The sequence below is a fragment of the Haemaphysalis longicornis genome, unplaced genomic scaffold (genome assembly GCF_048455015.1).
Source record: "Haemaphysalis longicornis isolate Haplotype H1 unplaced genomic scaffold, Haemaphysalis longicornis Haplotype H1 scaffold_6, whole genome shotgun sequence".
Lineage (NCBI taxonomy): Eukaryota > Metazoa > Arthropoda > Arachnida > Ixodida > Ixodidae > Haemaphysalis > Haemaphysalis longicornis.
Window position 1 is genome coordinate 143,345,773 of NW_027526407.1, and position 11,689 is coordinate 143,357,461.

General features: G+C 46.1%; 1 protein-coding gene across 6 annotated transcripts in view; it reads left to right on the forward strand.

Annotated features, from left to right (window-relative positions):
* Window positions 1–8,861, forward strand: part of LOC144141165 (E3 ubiquitin-protein ligase Mdm2-like) — a 48,940-nt gene extending 40,079 nt beyond the window's left edge. For all 6 annotated transcript variants that reach the window (XM_077672713.1, XM_077672716.1, XM_077672717.1 and 3 more), the window contains one exon: window positions 3,378–8,861. In XM_077672713.1, coding sequence (XP_077528839.1) covers window positions 3,378–3,722 — 345 coding nt within the window. In that variant the 3' untranslated portion in view covers window positions 3,723–8,861. The remainder of the gene's footprint in view (window positions 1–3,377) is intronic.
* Window positions 8,862–11,689: the final 2,828 nt, after the last annotated feature.

Below are 11,689 nucleotides of genomic sequence, written 5' to 3' on the forward strand. Positions count from 1 at the left end.
GGCGGTAGGAAGAAAGCGAACATTGCCCACGATTTCGGCATTTCACCGAGCTCGCTGTCGACGGTGCTGAAAAACAAAGACTCCATCCACAAGGCTCTTGCTTCTGGTACGTGTTCACAGCACAAGAAAGTGACGCTGCCCAAACATGACGAGCTTGACAAGGCCGTCTACACGTGGTTTGTGGACGCACGAGCAAGAAACATTCCACTGTGCAGCAGAAGGCCCTTCAGTACGCGTGCTTGCTTGGCCTCGACGCTTTCAAGGCCGGCACGGGGTGGCTTGGCCGCTTCAAAACCCGACACGGCATTGTTGGCAAGGTGCTGTCTGGCGAGTCGGCGGCCGCTGATGAGGAAGCTGCATCGGAGTGGATTTCCGATAGTGCCGCGAGCTTGCTTGAGCAGTGCAGTCCGTCGGACATTTATAACGTTGACGAGACTGGCTTGTTTTACGAGATGCTACCGTCAACGACGCTTGATTTTAGAGGACAGCGTTGCCACGGTGGGAAGCACAGCAAGAAGAGAGTTACGGTGCTGCTGTGTGCCAACATGGACTGTTCAGATAAGCGCCCACCCCTGGTAATCGGCAAAAGTGCTAAGCCGCGGTGTTTTAAAGGCAATCGAGGACTACCGGTAAAGTATGTAGCGAACAAAAAGGCCTGGATTACACGCTCAATTTTCACAGAGTGGGTTGTCGCCTTCGACTGCGACATGAAGAGGCAAGGCCGCAAAGTTTGTTTACTGTTGGACAACTGCTCAGCCCATCGAATCGACGACGACGTTCTGACGAACACAGAGGTGAAGTACTTTCCTCCGAACTGTACGTCTCTAATACAGCCGTTGGACCAAGGGGTGATTGTGAGCCTGGAACGAGCGTACCGCAGCCGGTTAGTGCAGCGCTTTCTGCTGAACATTGAAACTGGCCGAGAGACGAAGATCGACCTGTACATGGCGCTTCAAATGATGGCTGCTGCGTGGAGCACTTTGAAGCGCGAAACAATATTCAACTGCTTCAAACACTGCGGTTTTGGGAACAACCAAGCGGCGACCAGCTCAACCGAAGCCGAAGATGAGCCCGCGTCAGAGCAGGCTGAAGACGCACTAATCGCTTCACAGTGGATGGACCTTGAGGACAAGGGATTTGTGGCTGCCGATCTTCAGCTGGACGACTTCGTTAACGTCGACGCCAACGTAGAGGTGTATGAAGAGTTGACCGATGCTGAGATAGTCGAGAGCGCGCAAAAGCGTGGTGATGTTTCGTCGTCCGGGGAAGATGATCCCCAAGACACGCCTACTCCAGCGACTGCTTCCAAAGTAATGGACGCTTTTGATATTATCAGAAAAGTTATAGGAGCACACGACGATGACATTGCGATGGCTCTTCTGACTGACTGTGAGGCTCGCGTAATGCCGTTGCTTGCTGTGAAGCGAAAGCAAGCCAGGCTCACCGACTTCTGGAAATAAAGTTCCGGTAAGCGTAAGCTTGCCAAACTTGCTGATTTTCATGCATATACAGTTAAATTTTGATAATTTAAACCGCTTCACTGCGGCGGTGCATGTGCCGTAAAATGCGTGTTTCGCGATCGCCCGGGCACGAGCTTTGAGTTAGCGGTTGGCCGCAATGTAAGAAAATGGTGTAAGGGCGACGCTAAATGCATTCTCTGGTGAAGTTAGACAGTTTATTGACCGCCTTAGGTATGTCAACCTTTGGTTTCCCCCCTCCCGCCATCGCGGAAATTTCACGGACGATTGTTTCGCTCGCGGCTTGGCCGTTTGGCGTACATATAACAGTAATTTTGCATTAACGAAGTTCCGCCATAACGAAATTTTTCGCGTGTCCCGTGAATTTCGTTGTAGCGGGACTCGACTGTATTGCGCTCATCACTCAAAGCACAAACGAACTGGCAAAACTGCCTACAGGTTCAGGCATAGAAGAGGTTCGTACACAGAACCGACGACAGTGGATCGTCACAGGAAATGCAAGAAAGTAGCCACGAAGCTGACCAGTGACAGCCAATAGGACAGCCATGACCTCATTGACGTCGTTTAGGCCATGCCAGGGATGCATAATGAGGAGAACTGGAGAGAGCGCGGTTGGTTTTTCCGTGTCTTTCACAGCGATTTGTGCGTTCACCGCTTCACGTGTAATATTTAGCACAGATATTTCTGGTAGTGTAAGCTAAGCATCGCACAGGTTTACTTGCACTGCTCAAAGAGTGTTGCAGGGTCCCTTTAAAGGCTGCTTGACAAGAGGTATGTACCAGTACATGTTTGTGAGCCTGTACAATAAGACTCCTCCAGCATCACTTCAGTGTCCTTTTAAAGGTACTTGATTGCTAACTGATTAACAAAGAATGAAAGATAGTATGTGTAAGTTAAGGCAGGAAATGAGTGTTTGTGACCAGGAGACAAACTCCAATGGAGGATAGAGTTCAGATTAAGTGGCCAAAATGGGCTTTGGCTGGACATACGATGCTGTGAAGCAACAACCAGTGGAGCACCAAGGTAACGGAGTGGCTAGTTGGGGATGGGACTAGAAGTAGAGGAGGACCTGATGGAGGGATGAGATAGGGAAATTGAATGGTTTGGTGGCAGAAGTTGAACTTGGGCCGAGCAGGGTACGAGTGTTTGGAGAAGCAGGGGGGGGGTTGCTGCTGCTGCTGGTGATGATGACCGACAAAGAAAACGCGTGACAAGTCTTGGTACAGTACAAGAGCACAATGAATCGGCCACAAGCGCAGCACCCTTGGCCATTCCTAGCACCACTGGGACCTTTTAAGTGCAGACCACTTTAGGGGCTGGCCTTGTTGTCGTAGCTCGCTCGCTGGACCCTAGTAGAGCCACGCGGCGTTCCGTCGTCGCGGATGGTGTTGCGGCGTCGCACAGAGGCTTCGAAAGCCAAGCGGTTTATGTAGTTATAAGCGTTCGAAACTCATGAACGGCTGGCGCTTGTCATACATCTCCCCGTTGTTTAGCACAAAGAAAACTGCAGTTACATTTGAGGAGGCAATATACACGTAATTAGCCGCCAGCACCCGCGTTCTTTTAGGAACGCTCGTTGGGTTGGTTTTTACCAACCCAAGCGATAAAAAAAATGGCAGTGCAACGCCGGCATATGGGAGAGAAAAAGCAGGCACCGAAAGAACAGAAGTTCCGCTGGCGCAGTTTCAGGGAGGGGGCACGCGAGCACTGTGAAAACGGGAAATTTTAATCGCATTAGGTGGTAGGAGTGAGCGGATAACATAACGGCATTATGGCGAATCACTGCGCGGCACTTCTGACAGCTTTCACATTGAGTGGAATGGCTTTAATTTTTCTTTAACACAAACCCAGCACCGTGCACCATGGAACATCCAATTTTCATTTCTCCTCAATTTGCAGCAAGGCAGCGAGGGCAGCTTGTCAAGCGGCCCGAACTCGGCCACCACGGCCGCTTCGAGCCAAGAGGCTTCGCAAGAGGCTTCGCAAGAGGCGGATTGGTCCCGGCCCAGCTGCAGCACCACTGCTTCAGCTTTGGATTCGGCTTCGGTGTCCCCGTCGGCAAGCGCGGCCACCGAGATGTGCACCATCTGCCTAGTGCGGCCCAAGTGCGCCGTCCTGGTCCACGGTAGGCTGGGCCACCGCCTGACCTGCTACAAGTGTGCCAAGACGCTCGAGAGGAACAACCTGCCCTGCCCTGTTTGCCGGAGGCGCATACAGCACATTGTGCGCATCTTCGACGCCTAGAACGACGGCCTCCTGGTCCAGAGTTGCTTGAAATGCACACGTTTGCAGTTTGCCTCCTCTGCTGGGGTCCTGCATGGGGAAAGTTGATTAGCCGGCCATCTGCCAACGGAAAGTTGGTGTAGTAGTACTGGTTGGTGTGTGGTGCTGCTTAGAAAAACAATACTGAAAACGATACGACAGGAAGTGCAGTGTTTGTTGTTTCTTCTTGTTGTATAATTTTTAAGCGCAATTTTTCTTAGTAGTAGTACTCAAAAGCTTGCAACCACTGCTGTAAGTCATAAAAAAAAGAAAAAACTTGGAAACTTGAGTAAAGGTTGCCTAATTTAAAGTTTCTAATTTGAAAGTGAGCTTTGTTTTATTAGGTTGTGTTATTAAGTAAATGTTTCACAATGTTCAGGGTTTGTGCCCTTGATGCCACACCAGTACGCTTTCCACTCGGCCTTAATGAATCAGGGGTGTTTGCACAGTCCGCATTCCAAAGCGGAGTTTCGCGACTGTTGTGTTCTGAGAACTCTGGGCCTTGTCCTCTCGTTTAAAGGCTGTTGATGCTTCGCTATGTTCTTACATTCAATTGAAACCAGTCCACTGTAGTGCGTTTTTTAAAAGTCACTGCGCTTGTTGCGAAAGTATGACGGATTGGAATATACGTCCTTTAGATACTCATTAGAAAGTCCTGAAGGTTCTTCGGATGGACTCAATTTCTGGATGCCTTTTGTGGGCTGGTCGGCGAAGAAAATTTGCCCTGGTATAAATAGTATATACATAATTTTTATAATAAAGTAAATATATGGCACTACGACTATTATTTTTCTTTCAATTATCATGCGTCTTTGTAGTTGTAAGACTGTCATGTCAGTTGTCTTGTGTGTTTGTCTCTCTCTCTCTCTCTCTCTGTGTCTCTTTTTCCCTGTGAAGGTTTCGTTTTGCAGACAACTTGGCATGCCTCAGAATTGTTGCTGCATTGTTGAGGAATGCCTTCATCTGCACATTACAAGGCACAGTTAACATTGTTACTTTTTGCAGCTGCCCTAGTGAAAAGCTGTGGGGAAAGAATGTTTATTGGCGCTAACAAGTTTAAACTAGCGTTCTTTTTATGTTTGCTTGTTATGTATGTGTGTGTGTTGTCAGATACAGAAACCCCAGCGCTGAGCTGACACTCCAAGCATTTTATGTAGTAGTCTCTTAGAACACTCTGACAACAGCTGTGAGCAAGGAAATGTTGAAAGGTCATTGACATCAGCCAGGGCTATAATGTTAGCTTAGAAAAGCTAAGCCTAAATGTGAGTGTAGCGTAGACTGGGCACGCATCGCTCATTGTAAGCCAAACGCGTGCAACAATTTTGCTCTGTTCTTGTGAAAAGATGAGGGAGTTAAACGTCTTTGCGCCGCGACTTTGTGTCCTTTTGTTCTTGCGCATTTCATTATATACCCGTGCAATAACACGTCCAAACAGGCGTGCTCTGGCAGCGTTTTTGAGGCAAAGTTTTGTATCTCACTTGTCTTGGCAGAAGAAATTTCTTGGCTGCGGCAGTGTTCTGTTTTTTGGTTACGCAGAATGCAGTTATGAGTAACTTTTCTGTAACATGTTCTGGTCTTGTGTTTGTGCTGTTTTTTGTGTGTTGTTATAGCCTTTCCAGGAGGCATTATCTCTTCATCATAGACGAGGCTTGGTTTTCGCTGACGCTGCTGAAAGCTGGAGGCATAGCGGTTATTGGTTTCACCTCGAGATGGCCAGATATCATTCAGTGGGGTCAACTGTGAAGCCTTTGCGTCCACAATTTCCTTTATATAAATATGTGTCGATATATGTATATAGTTTACAGGGGAGCGTGCTGTTGGCCGCCTGTTACGCCTTCACTGCTGCGGTGTGCCGCGTTAAAGACTAGCAGAATTCAGAGCACCTCCTTTTTTCCCTCTCTCTCTTTTTCCCCACAACCTGTCCCTAAAGATTATAAGATGTTTCCCTTATAAAAATAAAGTAAGAAAAAGCTTCATCAATTACTTTCCCGATACGATGATGCTTGGTTTCAACAACTACAATGAAAAAAGAGCGATAAAAGCAGCATACAATTATATTTAGGTTTCAAGTGTGTTGGCTGTCATATCTGTCAGCTTTACTTGTGTGCACACGCTTAAAGCCAAGTTTTAGCCGTAGTGGTTAGTGGTAGAAGAACACCACAACTACGGCTCGATATGTGAGCTGGGTTGGACCACTTTTGCAAGCCCTGGTGCCTTTGTATTGTACATAACATGTCCGACATTGACAATAGTGGCTTCAGCACCAATTTCGGCAGTTTTGTTGTTTTGTAATAACAGGTACACACTGTTTTGCGAAGTGCATTCATTGCGGGCACTTTTATTGTGTGCCACAGACGTCCATTGTTTGCTGCGGAAACATACGGGGCTCAATGGCGGCAAATATGTTTGACACTTTGTATATGTGGTCTGTTGATATGGGACAGATTTGCCAAGAGGTGTACAGTTGCGCTGCTTGCATTCAAATGTCGAATGCCGCATTAACTTATCGTGTATAGCCGAGAAGTTGTACGTATGTATTGCCAGTTTTGAGTTGCGTAAGTTGGCAGTAAGGCCGGAAAGGAATTTATGTAAACTTGTACTATTCTTTGCCCCCAGAGCTGTGTAGTAATAGTTCTTGCAACATTTTTCGTTCTTTTTTTTTTTTTTTGCGTGTAAGTACGCGTTTCGGGTGTTTTTATGTCTGTCGTGTTGTGGGTGCTTCACCAAAGTTAAGTTCTATGTGTCGGTTTTTTTGTGAAATTGTTTGTGTGGCACGTCGAGTTTGTTACTTACGAAATTTCTGCGTTAAATGTTTCGTGTGTTAGCATTCCGCCCTTCTTTTCGTGTTACACTTTTGCACACTGGGTGGTTATGTGGCTGTTCAAATTTTGTTCTCACTAACAACAGTGCTGTTGGTACATTCACAGTACAAAGGAAATGTGAGTGACCTTTCCACTGCATCAGGTTGATGTTTTCCGGAGCTTACTGACTATATGTAGAAGTGGTACAGGGTTCGCTTTCTATTATCATTCACGTCTTCCATCTCTTCAGGATGTAGCAAAAGCTCGTTAGTTAAAGTGGCGTTCAGGCTAAACTACCATAAAAAAAGAACGATCAGAAAGGAATTTATATAATAAACTTGTACAATTCTTTGCCTCCAGCTATGTAGTAGCAGTTGTTGCTCTACTTTTCGTTCTTTTTGTGCGAGTACGTATGCGAGTACTGAAGTGAAGGCAGCTTTTCTAACTACTCCAAGGCATGCTTCAGTACATAAATTTTTCATGGGCAAAGTCCACTCGGGAAAACTTTTCTCGCATAAGTACAAGGACTTGGTTGGCATGCATTGTGCTAGGTTTTTTTGCTCTACGTCAGAAAATGGTCGGCACTGACTCGACTAGTGTCTTCCAAATGTCGTAAAGTTCCAGACGCGGCTGCTTCGTTAGTGTTTCCACCTCTGGCGTACAAGTGTTTGAACTTTGGGTCGTTGGTTGTGTTTGGGAAACACCCTTTGACAAACCAGATGGCTTCCACACCTGCTTGGCCTGATTGAAACTGTCTGCAGATACAAAACTGTACTGAATTCACCCTCGGAGCTATGGTTGCGACTCTTCTGTTTAGCACGTGCCGAAACTGCACTTTGCCGTTGGGAATAGCCCCAAATTGTGGTCAAAGTTGCAGGTTCTGTGCTGTGGAGTGGATGTGTTGCTCTAGAACCTCTCGAAGTTTCACGAAAGCTGCTGTTCGAATTCAGAGCCTTTTTGGGCACAGAGACTGGCACCTGTTGGGTGCCATTCACACGCAAGTCTGTAGACTTAGCAGCGGTTTCGACTGCAGTGTTCTCTTGTGGAAGACCTCTGGGTACTCCAATTCTGACCGACTTTTATTTGAACGACCCTGTTTGTCGACTTGGTTGTGCGAAGTTTAGACAGCCCGTTATTAACCTTGTATTGCCACCTACCCTTTTTCTCGTTTTCTTGGTTTTGATCTCTTTAGGAGATTGATTTCTTGTGTAAGTTGGAGGAGAAGTTACTTTTGTGCCTGCTGAACAACGTCCGTATTAACTTAGAACTTTCGAGCTTTTGCTGTATCCTGTATGAGTTGCGAACTTTCGGCTGTAGAAATTTTGCGCTTGTGTAAACTTTTTGTGTGTTGCCAGAGTAGTGTGTGTCCTGTTTAGTGTGAGACTTTGATGATGGGTTTTTATTTTTTGTGTTTGTAACAAGCCTGTAAGAAAGCAAACGGAACAAGCAGTTTTACCTCAACTGGCACCACCAGCTGCGTTATTTACAAAATGTTGCGAAATTTTAATTGGAAACCTCACGAACGGTGGTCAGACAGTTCTTGGCGGGTGGAAAAGAGAACGTTAGGTGCGACCACGCGCGATTTCGAATTGAAGTTTTTGTTTTTGATGTTTATTTTCAATCATGTATTCAAAAGGGTTTCATTGTTGTTTCTTTTGAAAATTTGTTCTCTAAGTCAAACGTGGTAAATAACTTGACAGCTGTATTTTTTTATGTCGCTATATATTTATTTAAAGCTTTGTACTTTATGCTGGTGTGTACTTGTAAATGTGTACATAGGGTGTTTGATTAAATATGAGTGGCTCATGGTTGGATGTTGGAAATTTTAGAGAGAAAGTTGGGAGTGTTAAAGTTTAGGTAAGGCTGCTTGTTCCAAACGTGTACTACTGAACACTTACCGTCTTTTTTACCTTTTCTCGGGTTTCCATTTAACCACCTTGCACTTCCTCTCTTTTGTACAGCTTCCGGTTTTGTTCTCTTGCTTCGCTCTCTGCGGTTGCAGGGCCCCTTTGATGTAAACTTTATTGTCCCATATGTCCACATGTCACACGACTCTCCCCGACTTACTGTGATACCTGTGGTACATGTTGATACGGCTCTAACCTTTCTCCGATCGGAATCGCCCTTCGCCAACCTTCTGTGATAACTGTAGTGGAAATGGCGGGGAAGGGCTTTTGGCACGTTGGCGTCCCCGATTTAAACTCACTCTGGGACATTCTTGGAACTGGCGAGGCTGTTACGCCTGCTTGGTCACTAGACGGCGCTCTCTCTGTGGACTGGTGAAGTAAGGAATAAAAAAAACAGAAAACAATCTTTGCTCGTGTAATTTGTCTCGTCGCTTGAAGCTGCCATTTGCTTCGTGCATGCTAGATGGGGTTGTCTCGCCATTGATGCAAGTGCCTTTCTTTGAATTAAAAGTCTGTGAGGAATTTATGTCAATTTGGACTTTTCTAGGGCCCCAACTGTCTAGCAATAGCCATTGCAACCTATTTCGTTTAAGTATTTTTGTGTGTAACCGGCAAACTAATTCAGTAGGACTGTATTTAAAGAATTGCCAGGAAGAGACTGATCGAGACAGAACTGGTAAATGCATATAGTGATATAAATTGAGAGTAGTGACAAAGTATGTGCACATACAGTAAAGCCCGCTTATATTGAACACGGATATATCGAATTATTGTCTACATCGAACCCTTGTATAATTCTGGTAAAAATTACATGCATTGAAAACTTTTTATATCGAACGCGATTTTGCTCACAATGGTTCTATTGAACTCTCCCGTGCGGGATTTTTCGCTCTCCTTAGGCATGGGGCAGGCTTTCCCGAAATACATTGGCGCAGCCGTAGGGCAGGTGTCGCTTGCGACTTCCGCGTGATCTCGGGCGCGTCCAAACCTGCCGTGGCAGAATGGACCAGCTCCACGCATGCATGCCGATGGAGTCGAAAGCGCTATATTGGGCGCTGTGGAATGTGGTGTCACCGAACTTCAAGTTCGCGCCACTTGCTGCCGGCACTTGCTCAGTTCGCTGGGTTCGCCGTTATTCGCCTGTATCCATGCTTGTCTCCGCTCTGTCGAAGACGCCGAGGACTCCGTACCGCTTCCGAGCACGAGCGAAGCCGTCGCTGCCGTGGCCCTGCTACGGCGATACTGCAGTGCCATTGAGGGCAGCGGTATTGTGCTTGTCGGCTGTTTAGATACTGTAGAGCAAGCAGTCACCAGCAACGCGTTGTGCTTCAAGAAGCAGCCTACACTCGCGCAGTTCGTCCGCCCCAATAAATTAATGTTTTCTTTCCGAGAAAGTGTCGTATCAATAGTGAACTGCAGGGTGGTAAGAGCTCGGCGTTAGCTCGTGACTCCGTCGGCAAGATTGCTCTCATTTAAGTTTTTTTTTTCTTCACTTTCTATATAGAATTTTTGCGATATCGAACTATTTTACAATCCTCGCACTGTTCGATATGAGCGGGCTTTACTGTACAACGTAATGAAGGTAGTGTTTCATCGCTAGAAATGCGAGTGTCGACGCCATGGCATGTCAGTGTTACAATACATTGAAATGATGTCTAAGATGAGGTTTATGGACGTATCACTACTGGGAGTATGCATAAGCTTGCCGAATGAAGCTGTTGGTATGAACAATGCTTACACCCCTGTCACACAGGCACTTTCAATCGCGATTGGGTAGATCCGGATCGGGCGCTGCTACACGGCAGTTTCAATCGCGATCGAGTTCGATCCCGCTTGAACTGAATCCTGGTTTCTCAAGCACGGTCGACATGCTCAACATACTCAAGCACGGTTTGGACATGCTCAACAGAAATGCTTGGGGGACCTGCAGAACTCCAGAAAAGCACTGGCTGTGTTGTGCACATGGGGTGTGTAGAAAAACGGTTTCTGCGACAGGTCGGATATGCCGAGGCCGAATGCTCTAGTTGGCCAAAAGTGCATTGCTGAGCGCCAAGTCAGTCACGGTTGGTGGTCATTTTTCTGGTGAAGGTGAGAAACCAAAACGTGCGCCATCTGCAGGTGGTCAGAATTTAGCTGGATCCCTCCAGTGCCCACACTACCAAGTATAAACAAAGCCCAATGTGGAAAATAGACAATGCTCACAGGAAACGAGGCTGAACCTCATTTCTAATGGGTTGCTAATAGATCCCACTAAACACGAAGCCAAAGAAGGTAAATTAATACTAAATTCAGCAGTTCAGATTTATGTTCTGCATTTTCGTTTAAATAGGCTGCTATTGCAACATGGAGGAGTATTCTTTCCTCCATGTATTGCAATATGTTTTTGAAGGAGGTGGTGATGCTGTGGCCTCAAGGGTTTTCTCCAACCTCAAAGTTGAGGCCAGCCAAACGAAAAAAAAAAAAACGTGGCAGATGCACGCTCACCTCTTCCTTGCCCAGGAAGTTAGACTTACCATTGCCGGTGTTGGCATAAGCGATAAGGAATCAGGTTGGTCAGGACCACACTCAATGTCACCCCCCCCCCCTAATATATATGATTCACACAACCTTGTCACGCGGAAACCGTAAGAATTAAATGTCTTCCAAGGGTGAAAGGGAGATTCCAGGACAATCAGGAGCTTGAAAGCCCAAGTTTCAATTTTAACAGTTAAACGACCTGGGTGCACATCTATGTTAATGGACATCAGCAGCACCGCAATGACTTCTACTTGTTCTTGTAACATGCTCCATTAAAATTTTCAGTCAACTGCTGACAGCTGGTGCAGCTGATCACTATTCATTAACCGTGGTCGTCACAGAAAGTGATCAGAGCGAGTACAAGTGAGAACACTGCTTTTCAATGAGCACTAGATTTATAGTATTGAAGGTGTATTCAGTGCTCAAAGATACTTAAAAAAATTAGAGCCGCTGTCTTTCGCAGCATAAGATTGTCACTGGTCTATACAGTATCATAGCGAGGACCACAAACATTTGGAACTGAGTCAGCTCAAAAGCAAGCATCAAAGTTTGATAACAAACCTGCCTTTAAGATATTGTGAGTCATCCATGCGCGGCAGGTTTAGCTTTGTTCCATCTTCTCATCGGAGTCTGTTCATCCGGAAATCATGCATTAAAAAAGAGTTTATTAAAAAGCTCACCAAAAAGGGAACCACCCTATGTAAAGAAACAATTTGCTAAATAA